Below are 19,100 nucleotides of genomic sequence, written 5' to 3'. Positions count from 1 at the left end.
ATGGGCATACATAATAACTTGCTTTGATTTATTCAAAAGGTTTTACATATAGTTTATGATTGTAATCTAAATCACTGTGCAAAATGTTCAGGCAGAGCTTAAGGAATCATAAAACAAATACATTCAATAGCGTTTGAATACATATGTTGCAAATAGGAAAGCCCTGTACGCTCCGGCTACAAACATGAGACAAATTTACCAATGCACTTCAAAGAACAGATGTGAACAATTAAGTCACTTTGATTTCAAGGAGAAAATTGAACTAGTGAAGAAAGAAAAAGATACCTACCCAGAAAAGTGCCCATATTTGAGTTAGAATTGTTTAAATGTTACCATAATTTTCCTTGTAGCTGTTTTACAATAACGCTATAAATATTGTCCCGTGAGACATTTGGCCGTTGTCAAGTCACATACTTGTCACATACAAAGTACGGAGCTCTGGCTTTCTTGCTTTAATTGACACTCACACATGCGTTAGATCCATAATGTATATAATGTATATATATATATATATATATATATATATATATATATATATATATATTCTGTTGCTTTTCTATGTCACTTGAGCATGTTTTAAAAATGAATGCGACGCCTCCACATCCATCTGCTGCATGCACCAAGACACAACCTCCAGGAGAGATGTAGGTGTCCATGGGATTGTGACAGAAATTCTATGTTTAAAAAAATAATTGAAAAATACGGTCCATTTCGGCCCAATTTTTTGTTTTGATTTCTTGAGGTTACATCAGGCTTTAATACAGTGTCACAGGATCCAAGAGGAAACATGAGCAGCATACATTATTGTCCCACTCATTTTGTAAGAAGGCTTTTTCTTGGTGTCAAAACGCAGATGGTGTTTTGGAATCACTATTAAAGCTGCACTATGTAACTTTTCTGTTAGAGGTAACGCCACCTGCTTGTTTCATGGAGATGTTATTGCTTAGACTCTAAATGCTAATCATTTTAAGTAACAATTTAAAATTTGCAGAAAATGCAATACGCTTTTCTATTACAAAGGATGGAAAATACTAGCTTTAAAATTGTATTTAAGATTCATAACATTCATAAAAATGTATGTATGTGTAATTGTTCAGTAAAACATAGAAGGATTTTGATTCCAGAATGTAGAATGTTATGTCCACAGTGTGGGAATATACCTGCCTTACATTCAATCACAATAAAGAATTGTCTTACAGAAAAAAACAGATGATATAATTTAATCAGATACAATATAACCAAGATCTATATGTGTTTGCCATCAGACCAAAGGGTTGCTGGTTCAAATCTTAGTAAATGGATATCTCACTTTTATTTATTTTTTATGGGATGATGTTTTTTAATTTGTTTCAAAAAAATTGTAGAATTGAAAAAAAAAATGTCATAAAAAATGTACATTCCAAGGTGGGTGTCCCGTTCATTCCAGTTTCAGTTAGGTTAAGTCTGTAAGTGATGTTTATGGTGTCAGTCCAGTCTATCGTTGGTGCAGTTTGTGTCATCCATTTCATTTTAAAATGTCTAGTTTGGCTAATTCATTCAAAAACAGCTAATCTCACTCTATTGGCCCCGCCCTCCCTCTGAAACGCTGCGGTCAAACTGCAGAAAGTCATGAGCAGTTAACATTCACCTGCTGCTACATATGAGAGACACATTATCTGCTTGACTTCCTGTCGTAAGCTAAAACTATTGTCCAGCGGAGTACATGTCTTTCCACTGCGATGAAAGCGTAAGTATTAAGTGTGCGTGAGCTGCAAAACACACAACAAACAAATACAAGGCGCTGGCAAATCAATGAGACGAGGGCTGTTGTCCTCCCGAGCCCTAAACGCTGCTGCCCAACGTGGAATCCAAATATGAACTGGCAAAGTTTACAATTATTTATCTCAGATTCCAAAAAGTAATAGAAGTAAATAAAGGAAGAAAAGACAGGATTTTACAAAATATATTACGTCTAAATGTTCAGTAAGTAGGAATATTTCACTTAAGGTTGTGATGGAATGATTGTAATTTTTTTTTAAAGGTGCATTGTGTAATTTTTCTGCATTGATTCATCTACATGTGTTTTTTTTTCCTTGCTGAAAAGAATTCCCTGAAAAGTAAGCCATTTTACTGTGAGCGTGCTTGCCTCTCCACAGATCTGATGTGTAACTTCGCCTGTTTAATGCCATACTGTGGAAACTGTGAGAACATGGTGAGACCAGCAGGTGGCGCCCAGAAAAATGAAAGCTAGTAAAGTAGCACACCTTTTACTGTGTGAAGAAAATCTTAAAAGTAAACGTATCGGTAATATAATGTCCTCAGTAGTGAATAAAATGCTCCAACTTATTAAAGCGGCTAATTCTGTGGTTTAGACTGCTGCAAAAGTGAGCTATGTCAACATGCTTCTCCCAGTGGCCCAGCTCGTATGGGCCTGAAGGAACTAAAACACGCAGACCTAACACTGCATCCAGACACAGGCGAGCGAGTGAGTGGCGGTTACCAAGAAAGGCTGATGGAGACACTGTTCCGTTGCTACGAGAGACCATGACGCTGATCCCAGTTTCCACGAACGGGACGGAGAAATCGATGACCTCAGAACGCTCCTCATTGATCGTCAGAGATCCGACGGCCATGACGGCTTTCTTATAGACCACCTGCAGGAAAGAGGGGAGGATGAGGGCCACGCGTCGTCACTGTCCACACAATGTCAAATACAAAGCTCCACCTTAATTAGCCTTAATAAAGACACTTAATAAAACTTAATTCATCATCAACAAATAGTTTAATAAGACGATTCAGGCTTTTTAACTACTTTATTAAGGGCTAGGGTTACTAACCCTTGATCTTTATTAATAAACAATTTGTTTGTAATGAATTAAGTATTAGTTCATGCTTTATTAAGGCTATTACAAGTGAAGTTAATATAAAGTGAAAATAGCATTATATGACAAAGTACTTAAAGGTGTACTTTCTGCCACCTCAGTGTCTCCATGGATATTTTACAGAAATGTTCCACAGTATAGTTATCAGTCTCCATTGAGACAAGCAGGTGAAGGGCCAAGTATCTTTAAACAATAAAAAGGCCTATGGCTGAATAAATGAAAGATAGATATGTTTAATTACGTGCTGTAGAACATTCCAGGCCAAGCAATAATATCCAGAATGCACATTTAAATACTCTTTGCCCAACATGTCAATATACCCCTCAGTGCTAATGTTGTGAATCATCTATATACCATTGCACTATTTTATTTATCCCTTGTTACTACTTCTGCCCTGATTAAAAGCAGCTAACTCACAGAGGAAGCCGGCACTTCGTATTCCATGAACCATCTTCTTAATCACTGGTCCGGAACTTCATTAGAGCCATATAATGCCAGTGACAGTTATTGCAACAAGTCTAGTTTCTGTCATAAAAACCCAGACAGCCATAATGTTTACTGGCGCTAAAAGAATGAGCAGAGTTTAGCTCCGAGTCGAGCCTGCAATTTAAAGATATGCAGAAGAGGAGCTCCGATGTGTTTACTTTGGGAGTGTTTGTGAGCTGATGCCAACGCCGCGTGGCTGAAAACACGTATGCACAAAGTACATACAAAGTACACACAAAGTACACATCTGTGCAAACCGGCTGTATTTATGCAACAGGGGGCGCAAGCACTATTTCAGGAGGAACTTGAAAATACTAATGTACTTCCAATATGACATTAGAATATTTGCAGTATGTTTGAATGGACTACAAGCAAAGTATTTTATGGAAGAAATGTTGTAATAGTAAAAATGTAACATAGGATAATGAGGAATAGAGGTATATAAAGACATAAAGTGTTGAATATTCACTAAATATCAACGTGAAAATTAAGCTGTATGTAACAAGTTCCATATTTGGTACAAGACAGGACTGTTTGCACACGTACCTCTCCCACCATCCCATTCCAGACATTGTTGATTTTTTTTCCATGTTTGCCATTGGTTACCAGGTACAGGTCATAGGTGAATTTCACGTATTTTGCAATCTTCTTCAGAATGTCGATGCAGAAGCCTTTACAGCACTTCTTGATGTAGGTTCCACCAGCCTCAGTTGAGTTGCTGTGAAGACAAAATATGACCATAATTATTCTGATACATATTACATTTACTTTTTGTTTCACTTTGGCCACTTTTTTCAAGAAACAAACCAAACAAAGCATAAAATGTGTGAAAGGTTTCCTGAGCTATGTAGTAACAAACGACCACAAAACCTATAATTGTACAAAGAATTTCTGAAACTTTGTGAACCGATAATTTTAAGTTTTAATTTGTTTGTTGAACTGTAAACAACCACTACATGGACATTAGTTTCCACATAGCTGGTTAGCCTCTGCCTTGGTATTCGGAATGTTTGAAAAGCCTAAAGGAAAAATGAAAGGGAAATTTACATCAGCGTGCTTGAAGGAAAGGGAAAATATGAATATTTTTGTCTTAATACTCTAATCTAATTGAACAAAATCAAGTTACTAAACATGGATGAGTCTAAAGTAGGGAGCATGTTTTTTCCAATGTGGAAAACAACTTCAACCACGTAATACATTATAAAACATGAATATGATGTTCATGATCATTTTTCTCTCAAGCTATTGAATTTGGCGTCAACTTTTGTAGATTTGACTATTCAACTAATCGGCCACTGCAATGCATTCAAGGAGAAATATTATACTTTTTATTTAGGTACTTAGTATTTAACTATAACATAAGTAGATCATCATTTTACATTTTGTTACTTGCAAACCAAAATATAGATCTAAAAAGGCTCAATAATAGAAACAGACTTCCTGAGCAAAACTACAGAACTGATAAGCCCCGCCTCTCCATAATGACGTTTCACTTTAAAAAGCAGCAAATGGTCATTTACATGTTTTGAAAAGTGGCTACGTGAATTGTATATTTCAAACTGTCGCAACTAAGTACATGGATGTGGGCGGGGATAGGGGGTAGGTGAAAACAGGAATTTTCTGAGCACTACGGACCAATACGGAATTAACTAACATGCAGGAATTAATCAAAAAACAACTTTGAGGAAACTAATGATGAGGAAACAAGGTTAAAAGCTCATTAAAGTTAATTTTGCATACTATGTCCCCTTTAATAAGTGTAATACAACAAAGGATGCACATTAATCTGCAAATGTAGTCTATGTAGAGGGGGAGAGAGCGAGAAGGGGATTGAGAAAATGAAAGACAGCTCCCTCACTTCTGTGCCCTTTGTTTTGAGATAGCGTCTGCCGTACACAACACACTCACTTTAACTTCTAATATTATCCTCATTTCCATCTTCACCACATGCACTTGGGACTCCTTCACCTTAAAGATCGGGTCATTTACTCTCCCATGACAGAGGAACACTTATAACCCCCTCCTCCTGCTTGTTCGCCTGTGCTTTGGATGGCGTTATTTTGACGTGGCTGCATCTGCCCGTCTCGGACCATCTGTGGAAGTACGTCCGGAGAGCGGAGCGTGCCGACAGCGATGGACTTTGAGGCGCCCGCAAAGTCTCATTTCCATTTCAGATGTGTGCTAATTGGACCACATAACCTCGCGCGTCGGTTAAACAACAGGGCGGGAGGCAAAGTTGATAGAAAGTGAAAGGAGTCGATGAATATGCGGTTACCTTCAGAGATACAGGTTCAAAATGGCTGTCGTGGGGGCGTTTCATATTCAAATGTACAGTATGGCGGTGTTTGCGTCTAATGGGAGTTATATTCTCCCCAAATGTGAGGAGCAACCTAAACGTGCATAACTAAAGGAAGTAGAATCTATTACAAGCACTAAGGGAACACAACATTGAAATGGAAAAAAAATACTTCAAGCATAAATATTTTGTACATATGTACATAAAAGTATATAAAAGTACATAAAAGAACATACAAGTACATAACCTGCTAGTGAAAGGAGTTCTAAACTATCAAATTATTACTGTATTTACAGGTTTTCAGCCCAGTTGGAAAAACATTAGCTTAATATGAACATATACAGTTGGAAATATATTTGTAATTTACTAAACAATAACAAAAATCGTATAGTGCAGAACTATTATCTAACACAGCACCATCATTTCTGTTTTCATTTTGTTGATATGTTGAGAATTTTAGTAAGGATTTGAGTAAACTAGATCTTACTTAAAATTGGTGAAAAATTCTAATTTGAATTTTTTTTTTGAGTAGAATTTTAAATTAGGATTAGAATTAGATCACAAATCCTTCTGTGTGATCCGTCGAAATCTGTTACTTACAAGATTGTAAAGTTTGGTGTGAAGATGTCACTTTAAGACATAAAACATATTTTTGGCCATAGTTCTTATTTCCACAAGGAGGTTTACACATTGAGATACTAAGTCATTTTGAGTTTGGCTTGTAGTGTGTCTAAAATAAAACAAGAGGGAATCAGGACAAAACAAATCTTATAAAATCAAAATATTCAACAAAAAATCTGACCTTTTTTTCAATTTTAAGTAATATATACAGAGACATATAATAAAATAGCTTATTGTGCAGAACTATACTGGGAAGTACACATCTGATAAGTTTCATATTTTTATAATGATAGTAATAATATTCTTCCACCATTAACAACAGGTCCTGCAGTATCTTTATAATGATAGTAATAATATTCTTCCACCATTAACTACAGGTCCTGCAGTATCTTTATAATGATAGTAATACTATTCTTCCACCATTAACTACAGGTCCTGCAGTATCTTTATAATGATAGTAATAATATTCTTCCACCATTAACTACAGGTCCTGCAGTATCTTTATAATGATAGTAATAATATTCTTCCACCATTAACTACAGGTCCTGCAGTATCTTTATAATGATAGTAATACTATTCTTCCACCATTAACTACAGGTCCTGCAGTATCTTTATAATGATAGTAATACTATTCTTCCACCATTAACTACAGGTCCTGCAGTATCTTTATAATGATAGTAATACTATTCTTCCAGGTCTTGCAGTATCTTTATAATGATAGTAATAATATTCTTCCAGGTCCTGCAGTATCTTTATAATGATAGTAATAATATTCTTCCAGGTCTTGCAGTATCTTTATAATGATAGTAATAATATTCTTCCAGGTCCTGCAGTATCTTTATAATGATAGTAATAATATTCTTCCAGGTCTTGCAGTATCTTTATAATGATAGTAATAATATTCTTCCAGGTCCTGCAGTATCTTTATAATGATAGTAATAATATTCTTCCAGGTCCTGCAGTATCTTTATAATGATAGTAATAATATTCTTCCAGGTCCTGCAGTATCTTTATAATGATAGTAATAATATTCTTCCAGGTCTTGCAGTATCTTTATAATGATAGTAATAATATTCTTCCAGGTCCTGCAGTATCCCTGAGAAAATAACTCCATTGGGTCCTTCTTTAGCCAATGCCTGGAGGCCATCTTGGAGTGACCGAGCTACCACTGCAATAACCACATTCACAAACTCCCTGCCGCGCCCCGTTAGGCAGCCAATAACGTGATGTAGTGGACCCTGTTTGTGGACTGTCCGGCCCGACTATGGACGCGCACAGAAGCGGAGCCGGGGGGCCAGTCCGTGGAGTTGGCTGCGTGTGCGAGTGGGAGAAGTTGAGCTGTGGCCTGGATCCGAGTGGACGATGAGGATGTCGCAGTGTGGGGGATATTGGCCTGTGAGCGAGGGAACATGTGGAGCAGTGGACATGAGCGGCCCCTTGGAGACGTCTTATCAGTCCGCCCTACTTCACAGTGAGATTCTGGAGGGACGCTCTCTCGGGATGTGAAAATATTATAAATTAAATGAAGCTTAAGAGTTTATTCAACGAGGAAAACCGTGTTTCCAATCTTGCAACAACCTCCTGCTGCCCGCCCGTCTGTCGCTGTCAGCCAATCACAGCTTATTGTATTTGACCGCAACAAAGCAAAGACGTTAAAAATAAAACGACTGAACTTAACATTTTTTAGAATACAATGGAAACTTTTTTTTTTTCACTTTTACGTTTAAGAGTTGGTATTTGTACTTTCTACTCCATTACATTTGTTTATTGGACTAAGTCATTTTTAGCATTTCCATTGTGAGATCTATGAGAAAACAAATATTTCCAGGAATCAAATTAGAGAGAACATTTAAAATACTTTTTTACCCTAAAAGTCCAATTTTAAATGGGTACTTTGGTATTTTTACTTATTTTTATTGGTTATTTATTTTGGAAAGCCCCTCATTTTCAAGGGGGTCCAAAAGATTTTTTTTATTTTTTTTGTCTTGTATCTGTACTTCATGATTTAAAATTGATATTAAATTAGGAAAAGAATGTTTGAATTGGCTAAAATGTGATGATGTATTTTGTGTAGCTGTTTGAATTTATCAGGCCAAGAAGTTCCGGTCACCACTGTCAGACAATTAATTTAAATCCAAATCCAAATAAATATCCACCAAATACAATTTCTATTCAAAAGTCAAGTCATTAGTCCAAGTTTAACCCTGATTTGGACCTGGTTTAGCATGTTTCAGTCATGATTTTATATTCCAACTACCTCATCAAAACAAGTGCTCTTTCTGAAGCTGCAGATATTGACATTTTGTGACAAGTGTTAAAGGCGTGTGTGACTCACTCCTTGATGTGCTTTCTGCAGGGCACAGAGTTCCTCATGCAGGTGCCGGTGAGCCTCTCCACGTCCTCCACAATCACAAAGGGTTTCTCCTCCAGAGTCACGATGGACAGATGGTTATCGTCCAGCTCTGCGTCTCCGAAAGAGTTAAATCGAGGCCACACCGGGTACTTGAGAGTCAGGCTGCGGTTGTCCACTCTCCCCATCTGCAAACAAACATCACACAAGAGAAATGAAAGAATTGTCAAGTCTTAGGCATATTTGGAGGGCAAACTTGTGATATATGTGCTTCTTGAGGGTAAAAGTGAGTGACAGTGACAAAAATGAATATCCTGATATAAATATTTAAGTCTTGCAATGATAATCTCATATTTTTTGTGATGTGCCAAACGTGTCTTGATTAAGGTTCAAATACAGTGATCCCTCGTTTATCGCGGGGGTTGCGTTCCAAGAAGAACCCGCGGGAGTCGAAATCCGCGAAGTAGAAACCTTTATTTTTTTACAGTTATTATACAATGAAATACTCCATAAAACATTGAAAGCAAGGAACAAAACCTTTTTACAGGCCCAAGCATTTGTTTAACAAATAAAAGTACTGTATAAACGTTTGTACTGTACTCTCACCGCTCTCTCCCGCAGCTCACACGCGCGCTCTCACCGCTCTCTCCCGCAGCTCACACGCGCGCTCTCACCGCTCTCTCCCGCAGCTCACACGCGCGCTCTCACCGCTCTCTCCCGCAGCTCACACGCGCGCTCTCACCGCTCTCTCCCGCAGCTCACACGCGCGCTCTCACCGCTCTCTCCCGCAGCTCACACGCGCGCTCTCACCGCTCTCTCCCGCAGCTCACACGCGCGCTCTCACCGCTCTCTCCCGCAGCTCACACGCGCGCTCTCACCGCTCTCTCCCGCAGCTCACACGCGCGCTCTCACCGGCGTGTCCCGCAGCTCACACGCGCGCTCTCACCGGCGTGTCCCGCAGCTCACACGCGCGCTCTCACCGGCGTGTCCCGCAGCTCACACGCGCGCTCTCACCGCTCTCTCCCGCAGCTCACACGCGCGCTCTCACCGGCGTGTCCCGCAGCTCACACGCGCGCTCTCAATTTGGCAAGCGGTTTTACGCACGTGTACATATTAATTCATAACGTTATTGACACACAGGTAGAGAAGACGCGGAGAGACTGTTTAGAGCCCGTGTTTAGCCAATCAGAATGCAGAACACAATGCATGATGAAAATCCGCGAAGCAGCGAGACCGCAAAAAGTGAACCGCGTTATAGCGAGGGATCACTGTATTGCAAAAACAGAGCATGCAAGTTCCAATTGTTCATCCCATTTTTGACAGTATTTTCTTATAAATTATCTGACTGATAAAACTAAAATGCAGTTAAGATAAACATATTTTGCTAAAAAGAATTCAAATGTTATCCCAGAATAGCACATTTGTAAGGTTTACTTCCACATCCTGTTTGTAATTGATGACGTCACACTAGGAAATTACCCAGCAAACATAGGGCAAAAACTCATCTAATGTCACCATTTCTTTTATTTGACAAATAAAATATAAAAAATAAAATGAGAGTGACTTTATTTTGTTTAAATAATGTTTAGACATGTCAAAAAAGTTGTTTCTTTGGGTAAATTTTGACTGGAATGAGTGCCCCTAATGTGAAGTCACTTCATGTCATTTTCAACAGATTTTTCAACATTTTACAATAGTAAAAAAAAACTGTCATGTCTTTTCTTTGCCTTAATTAAAACAACAATTCTAATCTTATCTTATTGCAAACAATATTGTTCACTCCGTGTTTTAGCCAGTCGAGATTTGGTTTAGAAAGTTTTAAACTCTCTGAATAGTCAGAGGGTGTTTAAATGTCAAGTAAATTCAGATTTATCCTCCACAAAGCAGGAAGCACACTGTTAGCATGCTAGTTGTTGTTAGCATGCTAGTTGTTGTTAGCATGCTTGTTGTCGTTTGCTTTACTGTGATGGCAAATCTTCCTAAGGCCTGTATAGAGCGATTATAAACAGTGTTTCAGGTTTTTAAGACTGTAAACATCAGGTACAACAGCTTTAAGTCCTCTTTTAGTCCTCGCTTGGATTTATCCAGTCCTGTTTGTGCCCAATGGCTTTCAGCTGGTTTAGTAATCATAAACATTTCTATCGGGCTATTTAATGAAAGCGTTTTAGAACATGAGAATCAATGACGCAGTCGATTCCAAATAAAGAAAGCCCAGAAAATGGCACAACTATTTCAAAACCAAACAGAGCGTGGCTATTTTCAAACACGATCAATCTGGTATTTCAGCTAAATATTGAGTTGTGCCGTTGGCGATGTAGAAAATCACAAGAAAGATCTCTAGACTATTATCTGTTATTATTTACAGACTCAAAGTGAACTCGCTGGTATTAGCTTCCACATTTTGGAGACAATTGTACTGAAAAGATAAGTTACAATATGTGGGAACTAGAGCTGGGTTTCGATTCAAATTTCAAGAATCGATTCAATTCCGATTTTTACGTTTCAAAATAGTTTTTTCCGATTTCTCAGATCCCATCCGATTCGCTCCGATTTCGATCTGATTTCCGATTCGATCCGATTTCGATTCGATCCGGGGGTTAATGTTATTAAAAATGAAAAATGTATTTGAACCGTTTCCTTCACTTCATGACTGTGTAGAGAAGCAACATATTAAAACTAGTATTATATCAATATTAAACAGCAAATCTTACAAGTATTGGTAGTTACTGATGGAAGACTGATGAAAGGTTAAGGGTCAATTTACCTTCAAGAAAGATAATTCAGGAGTCCTGAATTATCTTTCTTGAAGGTTCACTGAGGGAAATGTAGAAAAGAATTTTAATTAAAATAATAATAATAATAATAATAATAATAATATATATATATATATATATATATATATAATTTTTTTTTTTAAATCGATCTTTGGACGTACGAATTGATAATCGGTCATTAATATGCGAATCAATTAAAAATCGGAAAATCGATTTTTTCAACCCAGCTCTAGTGGGAACCCTTCACACAAAACACAAGCTAAAGTGTGGTAGATACAGCTTTAAGTTCTCATCTCTTCATTGAACATTTACACTGTTCTAAACCCTGTTACAACCCACAGAATTCCCCCGGGGCAACACTGTCATTTGAATCAGATCTAATTTTCTGCAGATGCTATATGATGTGCACCGCCCTGATTGACAACTATAATGAAGAGGCGCTGTCAGGAGTCAAGAGGAGGCAAATCGGGCGAGCAGTGGGGCGTCCTCATTCATCTGCAGCACACAACGCACCAGCTGTTGGAAAGTGAAATGTAGGTTTGTTTTTTACCGTGAAATCAAATGATATAGATTAAATGGAACTGTTATTTACTGCTATTATGTTGTATAACTATTAGAAAGTAGACGACAGAAAGCAAAAGTGTTGTATTGATATCCACATTTCACAATATTGACTCAAAATCTGTTAGGTTTGGGCACTTTTCCTCCCTATTTGTTATAATAATATTTTGTCTGTTCAGTTTTTGTCTAATGATCTGTTTAGTTTTTTTCATTAGATTGGCTCCCGGTCGCGGGTGCGCGCCCTGGAGCCTTTAAATGGAGACCGGATGGGCTCATCGCTCTCTCTCTCAGCTCGGCTCCGCCCATCCCGCTACGTGTCCCGCTTCGTAGACGCACTCGGCTCGCCTGCTCCCAGCTGGCTCTCACTAGCTATAGCACTAGCCTGTTTTGTTTGGCCTGGTGGGACCGGTAGTCCCATTTTCGCTTTTGTTTGGGGCTGGATAGGGGGTTTTGGTGTGCCCTTATTTTTGTGCTCTAGTTAGAGGTGTCGGCACCGGCTTCGACGGCCCTATACGGGGTTGGCCCGGTGTCGCTCCTATTTTATTTCTGTTTGGCTGGCCCACCAGGTCCATCTTTCTTTTTTATAACTTTGGGGTGATTTTTAGGGCACGGGGGTTCGGGAGTTAGCATTTATTTTGGTGAAAAACCTAATAAACATGTTGAAACTTGACTTCGTCTCTGTGTCCGTTTAAATATGTTAAACCTCTCTTCGGGGTCATAACAAAATCTAATTTGATAGTAACCATCATTTCATGCTTTTAATGCATACTGAAATGAACCACAATTTTATTTTGGAACAGCAATAGATTGTGGTGTATGTAGTCCTTGCCTTTTTATAGTACTGTATAAAAATAAACCATAGATTCTCTCATGATTTAAAGGTGCACTGTGTAACGTTTTGGGTGGTGGATGTTATCGCTTTGCTAGGAATGCTCCAAGTGGATGATTATATTGGGAGCCTATAGAAATGATAACATATTACCAATAATTTTGCAGTTGTATTGAAGAAAATGGTGGTAATACTATATCTAAAAGGTGAAATAGAGAACAAAACCTCCCCAATCATTTAGAACATTACATAGCAACAATGCAATAATCTCTTAAAATTTGGCAGCACAATATTGGAAATTATATGTCTGTTAAGTACTGTGATAAATAATATTATGATACACTTTGTGACATAGTAATTGAACCTATGTTAAAAGAAATATGCTCACATGCAAACTTCATCAAAACAAAAACTAAATCAAGACTAATTGAGACTCAAAAGAGCATTAATATTTTCTACCTAAAACTCTGCCAGATACAAGACGGTATTGCGATATACTTAGTTTATTGCGATATCAATTATTATGTTAGCTAATAATGTAAAAAATATATATACTTTTTGCGATATATTGTGCAGCCCTACGTCGTAATGTGACCCTAAACACTAAATGCATTAACGTTTTTATGATTTCGGATTTTTCATTTCCAAACCTGTTAATTTCATAATCAATGCTGAATTGTACAGCCGTCTCTCAGCATTCAACAACTGGTTATCCAGATGGTGCCCTCAAAACAACGTTGTCTTTATTGATAACTGGAGTGCGTTTTGGGGAAAGCCCGGGCTCATACGCAGGGATGGCATCCATCCGACTTCGGAGGGTACATCCCTATTAGTTCGGAATTTGACCCATAGTCTTAGTCGTGTTAAGTGACCATCTAGGGATGAGCCCCAGGTGCAGAGCAGCAGTTCAAGACGCTCCTCTGTCGCTGAACTCTCGCCCGTTCTGTTACATGTGAAGTGTTCAGATTCAAGACAGATAGAGACTGTGTGTGTCCCTCGTGTTCCTCGTACAAATAATGCCAAAAAGTCACATCTCATAAAAAATATTTCAGGCGTCAGACCAAATAACTTAAGGAAAATAACAATCACAAATGACACAAATACACAAATGAATAAACACGTAAAATGTGGACTGCTAAACATTAGAGCAATTTCCTCCAAATCGCTCTTAGTTAATGAATTAATTAGTGACTATAACATAGATCTTCTAGCTCTAACTGAAACGTGGCTTCAACAAGACGACTACGTCAGACTAAATGAGTCCACCCCACCCATCCATGTTAACTTTCAGACCGCCAGGAGCACAGGCCGAGGTGGTGGTGTGGCAGTGATCTCACACTCAAGCCTACTCATGAGCCCTAAAACTAACAATGCATTTCACTCATTTGAAAGCCTTATGCTGTCAATCACATGTCCAAATATGAAAAACCAAAAAGGAGTTTTGTTCATAGTTATCTACCGACCTCCTGGTACCTATTCAGAGTTTTTAACAGAGTTTTCTGACTTTATATCAAACTTAGTGTTAGCCTGGGATATAATAGTTATAGTTGGAGACTTTAATATCCACGTGAACATGAGTGATGACGCTCTCAGTAATGCCTTCAGCGCCTTGTTAGACAGCATTGGTTTCACTCAGAATGTAAATAAACCGACTCACACTCACAAGAACACTCTGGATCTTGTCCTAACGTATGGAACAGAGATTAGTGACCTCATTGTCCTCCCTCAAAACCCTATATTGTCAGATCATTTCCTAATTACCTTTCAGTTTATTCTTAAAGATCATCCAGTCCCACAAAATAAAGTTATAATGAAAAGGACAATATCTGAAAAATCTATCTCAAAATTCAAAGAAATAATAGAGCCAATATTCAGTGACATGTCATGTGATCCTGCTGAGAACAGCTTTAGTCCCAGTTTAAGTGATCAATGTGTCGACTTGACCATGAATTCTCTGAAGTCTGCTCTTGACGTTGTCGCGCCGTTAAAACAGAAGGTCATTAGGCCAAAGCGCGCCTCCCCATGGTACAACCAAGAACTGCGTTCACATAAACAAAGAGTTAGAAAGTTAGAGGGATTATTTCGTCGCTCTCACACAGAAGAATCCCTAAAAGCATGGAAAAGTTGCCTGCTGTCCTATAAGCAGGCTCTGCGTAAGGCCCAAACCAGATATTATTCAAATCTAATAGAAGTCAACAAAAGTAACACTAAATTCCTTTTCAGCACTGTAGCTAGGCTAACAAACTGTCACAGTGCAGTAGAGCCCTCAATCCCAGCTACACTTAGCTCTGATGATTTCCTCCTATTTTTTAACAATAAAATAAAAACAATCAGAGATAAATTAGATGAAATTACCCCCGCTATTAGCCCTGAACTAGCCCAAGCTGTAAATCTAACGTCTCATATACATCCACCTGTAAACTTAGAAAGGTTCACAGCTGTTGATCAAGCAGAGATAACTTCAGCCATTATGTCCTCTAAAAGCTCAACTTGTGTCCTAGACCCCATTCCAAGCTCCTCAAAGACATTCTCCCCCTAATTATAGACCCTATTCTTAATATAATAAATACTTCACTCCAAAGTGGCTATGTTCCACAGTCCTTCAAACATGCAGTCATTAAACCTCTTCTGAAAAAGCCTAATCTAGATCCCGACCTATTGGTAAACTACAGACCTATTTCAAATCTTCCCTTCGTCTCTAAAATCCTTGAAAAAGTTGTAGTAAAACAGCTTTGTCGCCACCTGCAGGACAATGACTTATTTGAAGTTTTCCAGTCAGGGTTCAGAGCCCACCACAGCACTGAAACTGCACTAGTTAAAGTCACAAATGATTTGTTATTAGCCGCTGACGATGGACTGGTCTCAATCCTGGTTCTGTTGGACCTCAGCGCAGCGTTTGACACCATCGACCACAACATTCTACTGCAGAGGTTAGAATGTGATGTAGGTGTTGGAGGAACAGCCCTCAGCTGGTTTAAATCCTATCTATCTGATAGGTTCCAATTTGTTAATGTAAACCAGAGCTCCTCACCAAGCTCTAAAGTAATTTACGGTGTGCCACAGGGTTCGGTACTCGGTCCAATTCTGTTTACTCTTTATATGCTGCCATTAGGCAACATTATCAGAAAGCATGGCATTAACTTCCACTGCTATGCAGACGACACTCAGCTGTATTTATCAATGAAACCTGATCAGAGCGATCAAGTAGACAGACTTAGTACTTGTGTGAAGGAGATAAAAACCTGGATGACACTAAACTACCTGCTTCTTAACCCTGAAAAAACCGAGGTCATTGTGCTTGGCCCTAAGCATCTACGAGACTCTCTATCTGAGCAGATAGTCACACTGGACAATGTCAGTGTAGCCTCCAGTTCTACTGTAAGAAACCTTGGAGTCTTATTTGACCAGGAGCTCTCATTTAAAGCTCATATAAATCAAGCTTGTAAAACAGCCTATTTCCATTTGCGCAACATAGCCAAAATCAGAAGAATTCTGCCTAAAAGTGATGCCGAAAAACTTATCCATGCATTTGTAACGACTAGATTAGACTACTGTAACTCCCTGCTTGCAGCGTGTCCTAAAAGCTCCATAAAAAGCTTTCAACTGGTTCAAAATGCAGCAGCAAGATTACTAACAGGAACAAAAAGAAGAGAGCACATTACGCCGGTGCTGAAGTCTCTTCACTGGCTCCCCGTCGAGTCCAGAATCAAATTCAAAATTCTACTCTTGACCTACAAAGCCATAAATGACATGGCCCCATCCTACCTCAAAGATGCTATAGAACCATATCATCCAAACAGAGCTCTTCGCTCTCAGAATGCCGGCCTTCTGGTGGTCCCAAGAGTCTCTAAAAGTACAGTAGGAGGTAGAGCGTTTAACTACCAAGCTCCTGTGTTATGGAATCAGCTCCCGACCCATGTTAAATATGCTGACACAGTCTCTTCATTTAAGTCCAGGCTTAAAACGTTCCTCTTCGAAATCGCTTATGGTCAGACTAGTTAGGAACAGAAACATAAACCCACAGCTTCAGCTACGCTGCCCTAGGAGTAACTATGCTGGGGGAAGTATGGCAGCTTGAGCACTATCCTCTTCTTCTTCTGACTACTTATGCTATCAAACAATATTTATTTTTTGATTCCACTTGCAAATTGTTCACCGCCTTCTTTTCTTTCTCTCACTCCTGAGGACCTGTGGACCCAGATGCCCCTCCCCTGGTGAAGTGGTCCCTGCCCTGTGTGGACGGTCCCTCATCTGCCTGAGGAGTGGGTCCAGCTCGCCCCCGACGGTCCCTCATCTGCCTGAAGAGTGGGTCCAGCTCGACTCCGACGGTCCCTCATCTGCCTGAAGTGTGGGCCCAGCTCGCCTCCGACGGTCCCTCATCTGCCTGAAGAGTGGGTCCAGCTCGCCTCCGACGGTCCCTCATCTGCCTGAAGAGTGGGCCCAGCTCGCCTCCGACGGTCCCTCATCTGCCTGAAGAGTGGGTCCAGCTCGCCTCCGACGGTCCCTCATCTGCCTGAAGAGTGGGTCCAGCTCGACTCAGACGGTCCCTCATCTGCCTGAAGAGTGGGTCCAGCTCGCCTCCGACGGTCCCTCATCTGCCTGAAGAGTGGGTCCAGTTCGCCTCAGTCGGTCCCTCATCTGAAGAGTGGGTCCAGCTCGACTCAGACGGTCCCTCATCTGCCTGAAGAGTGGGTCCAGCTCGACTCAGACGGTCCCTCATCTGCCTGAAGAGTGGGTCCAGCTCGCCTCCGACGGTCCCTCATCTGCCTGAAGAGTGGGTCCAGTTCGCCTCAGTCGGTCCCTCATCTGCCTGAAGAGTGGGTCCAGCTCGCCTCCGACGGTCCCTCATCTGCCTGAAGAGTGGGTCCAGCTCGACTCAGACGGTCCCTCATCTGCCTGAAGAGTGGGTCCAGCTCGCCTCCGACGGTCCCTCATCTGCCTGAAGAGTGGGTCCAGTTCGCCTCAGTCGGTCCCTCATCTGAAGAGTGGGTCCAGCTCGACTCAGACGGTCCCTCATCTGCCTGAAGAGTGGGTCCAGCTCGACTCAGACGGTCCCTCATCTGCCTGAAGAGTGGGTCCAGCTCGCCTCCGACGGTCCCTCATCTGCCTGAAGAGTGGGTCCAGTTCGCCTCAGTCGGTCCCTCATCTGAAGAGTGGGTCCAGCTCGACTCAGACGGTCCCTCTTCTGCCTGAAGAGTGGGTCCAGCTCCAGTCTCCTTGTGTCCGTCTGTCCGTCTGTGAGAGTCGGATCTCTCCTTCACTGGAACTCCTCCAGGTTTCTACGCTTTTTTCCCAAAGAGGTTTTTTTTGTAGTTTTTCCTGGCCGAGAAGGAGAGTCTAAGGACAGAGGACCCTGGGACATCGTCCCTCGTCCCCACAGACATTGTCTGACTCCATCGCCACCACAGACATTGTTGATTCATTTCTCCCTGTGGCCCTCAGAGGCAACTGTTGTTGTGATTTTGGGCCTTACAAAAATAAATTGATTTGATTTGATTTGATAATCAAATTGACAACATGCTGAAAACGTATATGCATCATTTTTACCAGTGCTGTCGCGATGCGTTCAATGACAGAAGATTAAAAACATGCACATTGACGCAAAGCAAATGGCACACACAGGAATATATATGTGTCCGGAATAAAAACGCATGGAGTATTACAGCTCTGGCACATATTAATAATTCAGAGGGGTTTCAGCCTGGTGCCTATAGACCTCTGCTACCTACTTACTAGTTACACCTGTCAACACTATATGCACCTATTCCTGTAGAATTTATGCATTTTTGAATGAGACACGGAAAGGCTTTGCTCTGCTGTTAATATTTTATGTTACAGAAGCCAGAAAAAGGCTAAACTGCGCCCGCAATCTTAACTTGATCCAATTCAATTACTTCTTTGCCATTCAAATGCACTAAGAAGCGTAAAAAGCTTTTATTGCCAATTTTGTAGCATGTGGGCATACACTAAGCATCTGGAGTTGAAACAAATTGGAACAGGTAAGAAGCCTGTTTTCTTGCTGAGCGTAGAAGAAAAGGGGAATGAAAGATTTACATGTCACGCCTTGACCTTACCCACAACAGCGGGATAAGAATGAGGTGTCAAAAATATCCACCAAAAGAGGGCAATTCTGCAAAAGTCAGGAGAATGACTGTGGTGAGTTTGATGGCTTCGAGTAGACCAATGGGAGAGTGTGATGTTAGGAGTTCCAACATTACAATTAGGCTCAGAAAAAAATTATCTGTTTTAACCTGCCTCCAATCGTATTCAAAGTACCATGTCTTCTTTAAGCCCAATATAGTCAAACAAAAACAACACATAA

At 40.1% G+C, this 19,100-nt stretch overlaps 1 protein-coding gene across 2 annotated transcripts in view; it reads right to left on the bottom strand.

Moving 5' to 3' along the window:
- grin2aa (glutamate receptor, ionotropic, N-methyl D-aspartate 2A, a) overlaps positions 1 to 19,100 on the bottom strand; it is a 203,492-nt gene that overhangs the window by 32,104 nt on the left and 152,288 nt on the right. For both annotated transcript variants that reach the window (XM_072442601.1, XM_072442600.1), the window contains exons 6-8: positions 8,600 to 8,802; positions 3,894 to 4,065; positions 2,480 to 2,633 (exon numbers count right to left, since the gene is read on the bottom strand). In XM_072442601.1, coding sequence (XP_072298702.1) covers positions 2,480 to 2,633; positions 3,894 to 4,065; positions 8,600 to 8,802 — 529 coding nt within the window. The remainder of the gene's footprint in view (positions 1 to 2,479; positions 2,634 to 3,893; positions 4,066 to 8,599; positions 8,803 to 19,100) is intronic.

Source organism: Eucyclogobius newberryi, unplaced genomic scaffold (genome assembly GCF_026437365.1).
Source record: "Eucyclogobius newberryi isolate DKJ021-1_F unplaced genomic scaffold, fEucNew1.0.hap1 SCAF_13, whole genome shotgun sequence".
NCBI classification, from domain to species: domain Eukaryota; kingdom Metazoa; phylum Chordata; class Actinopteri; order Gobiiformes; family Gobiidae; genus Eucyclogobius; species Eucyclogobius newberryi.
This window is presented reverse-complemented; position numbering and strand designations above follow the sequence as displayed.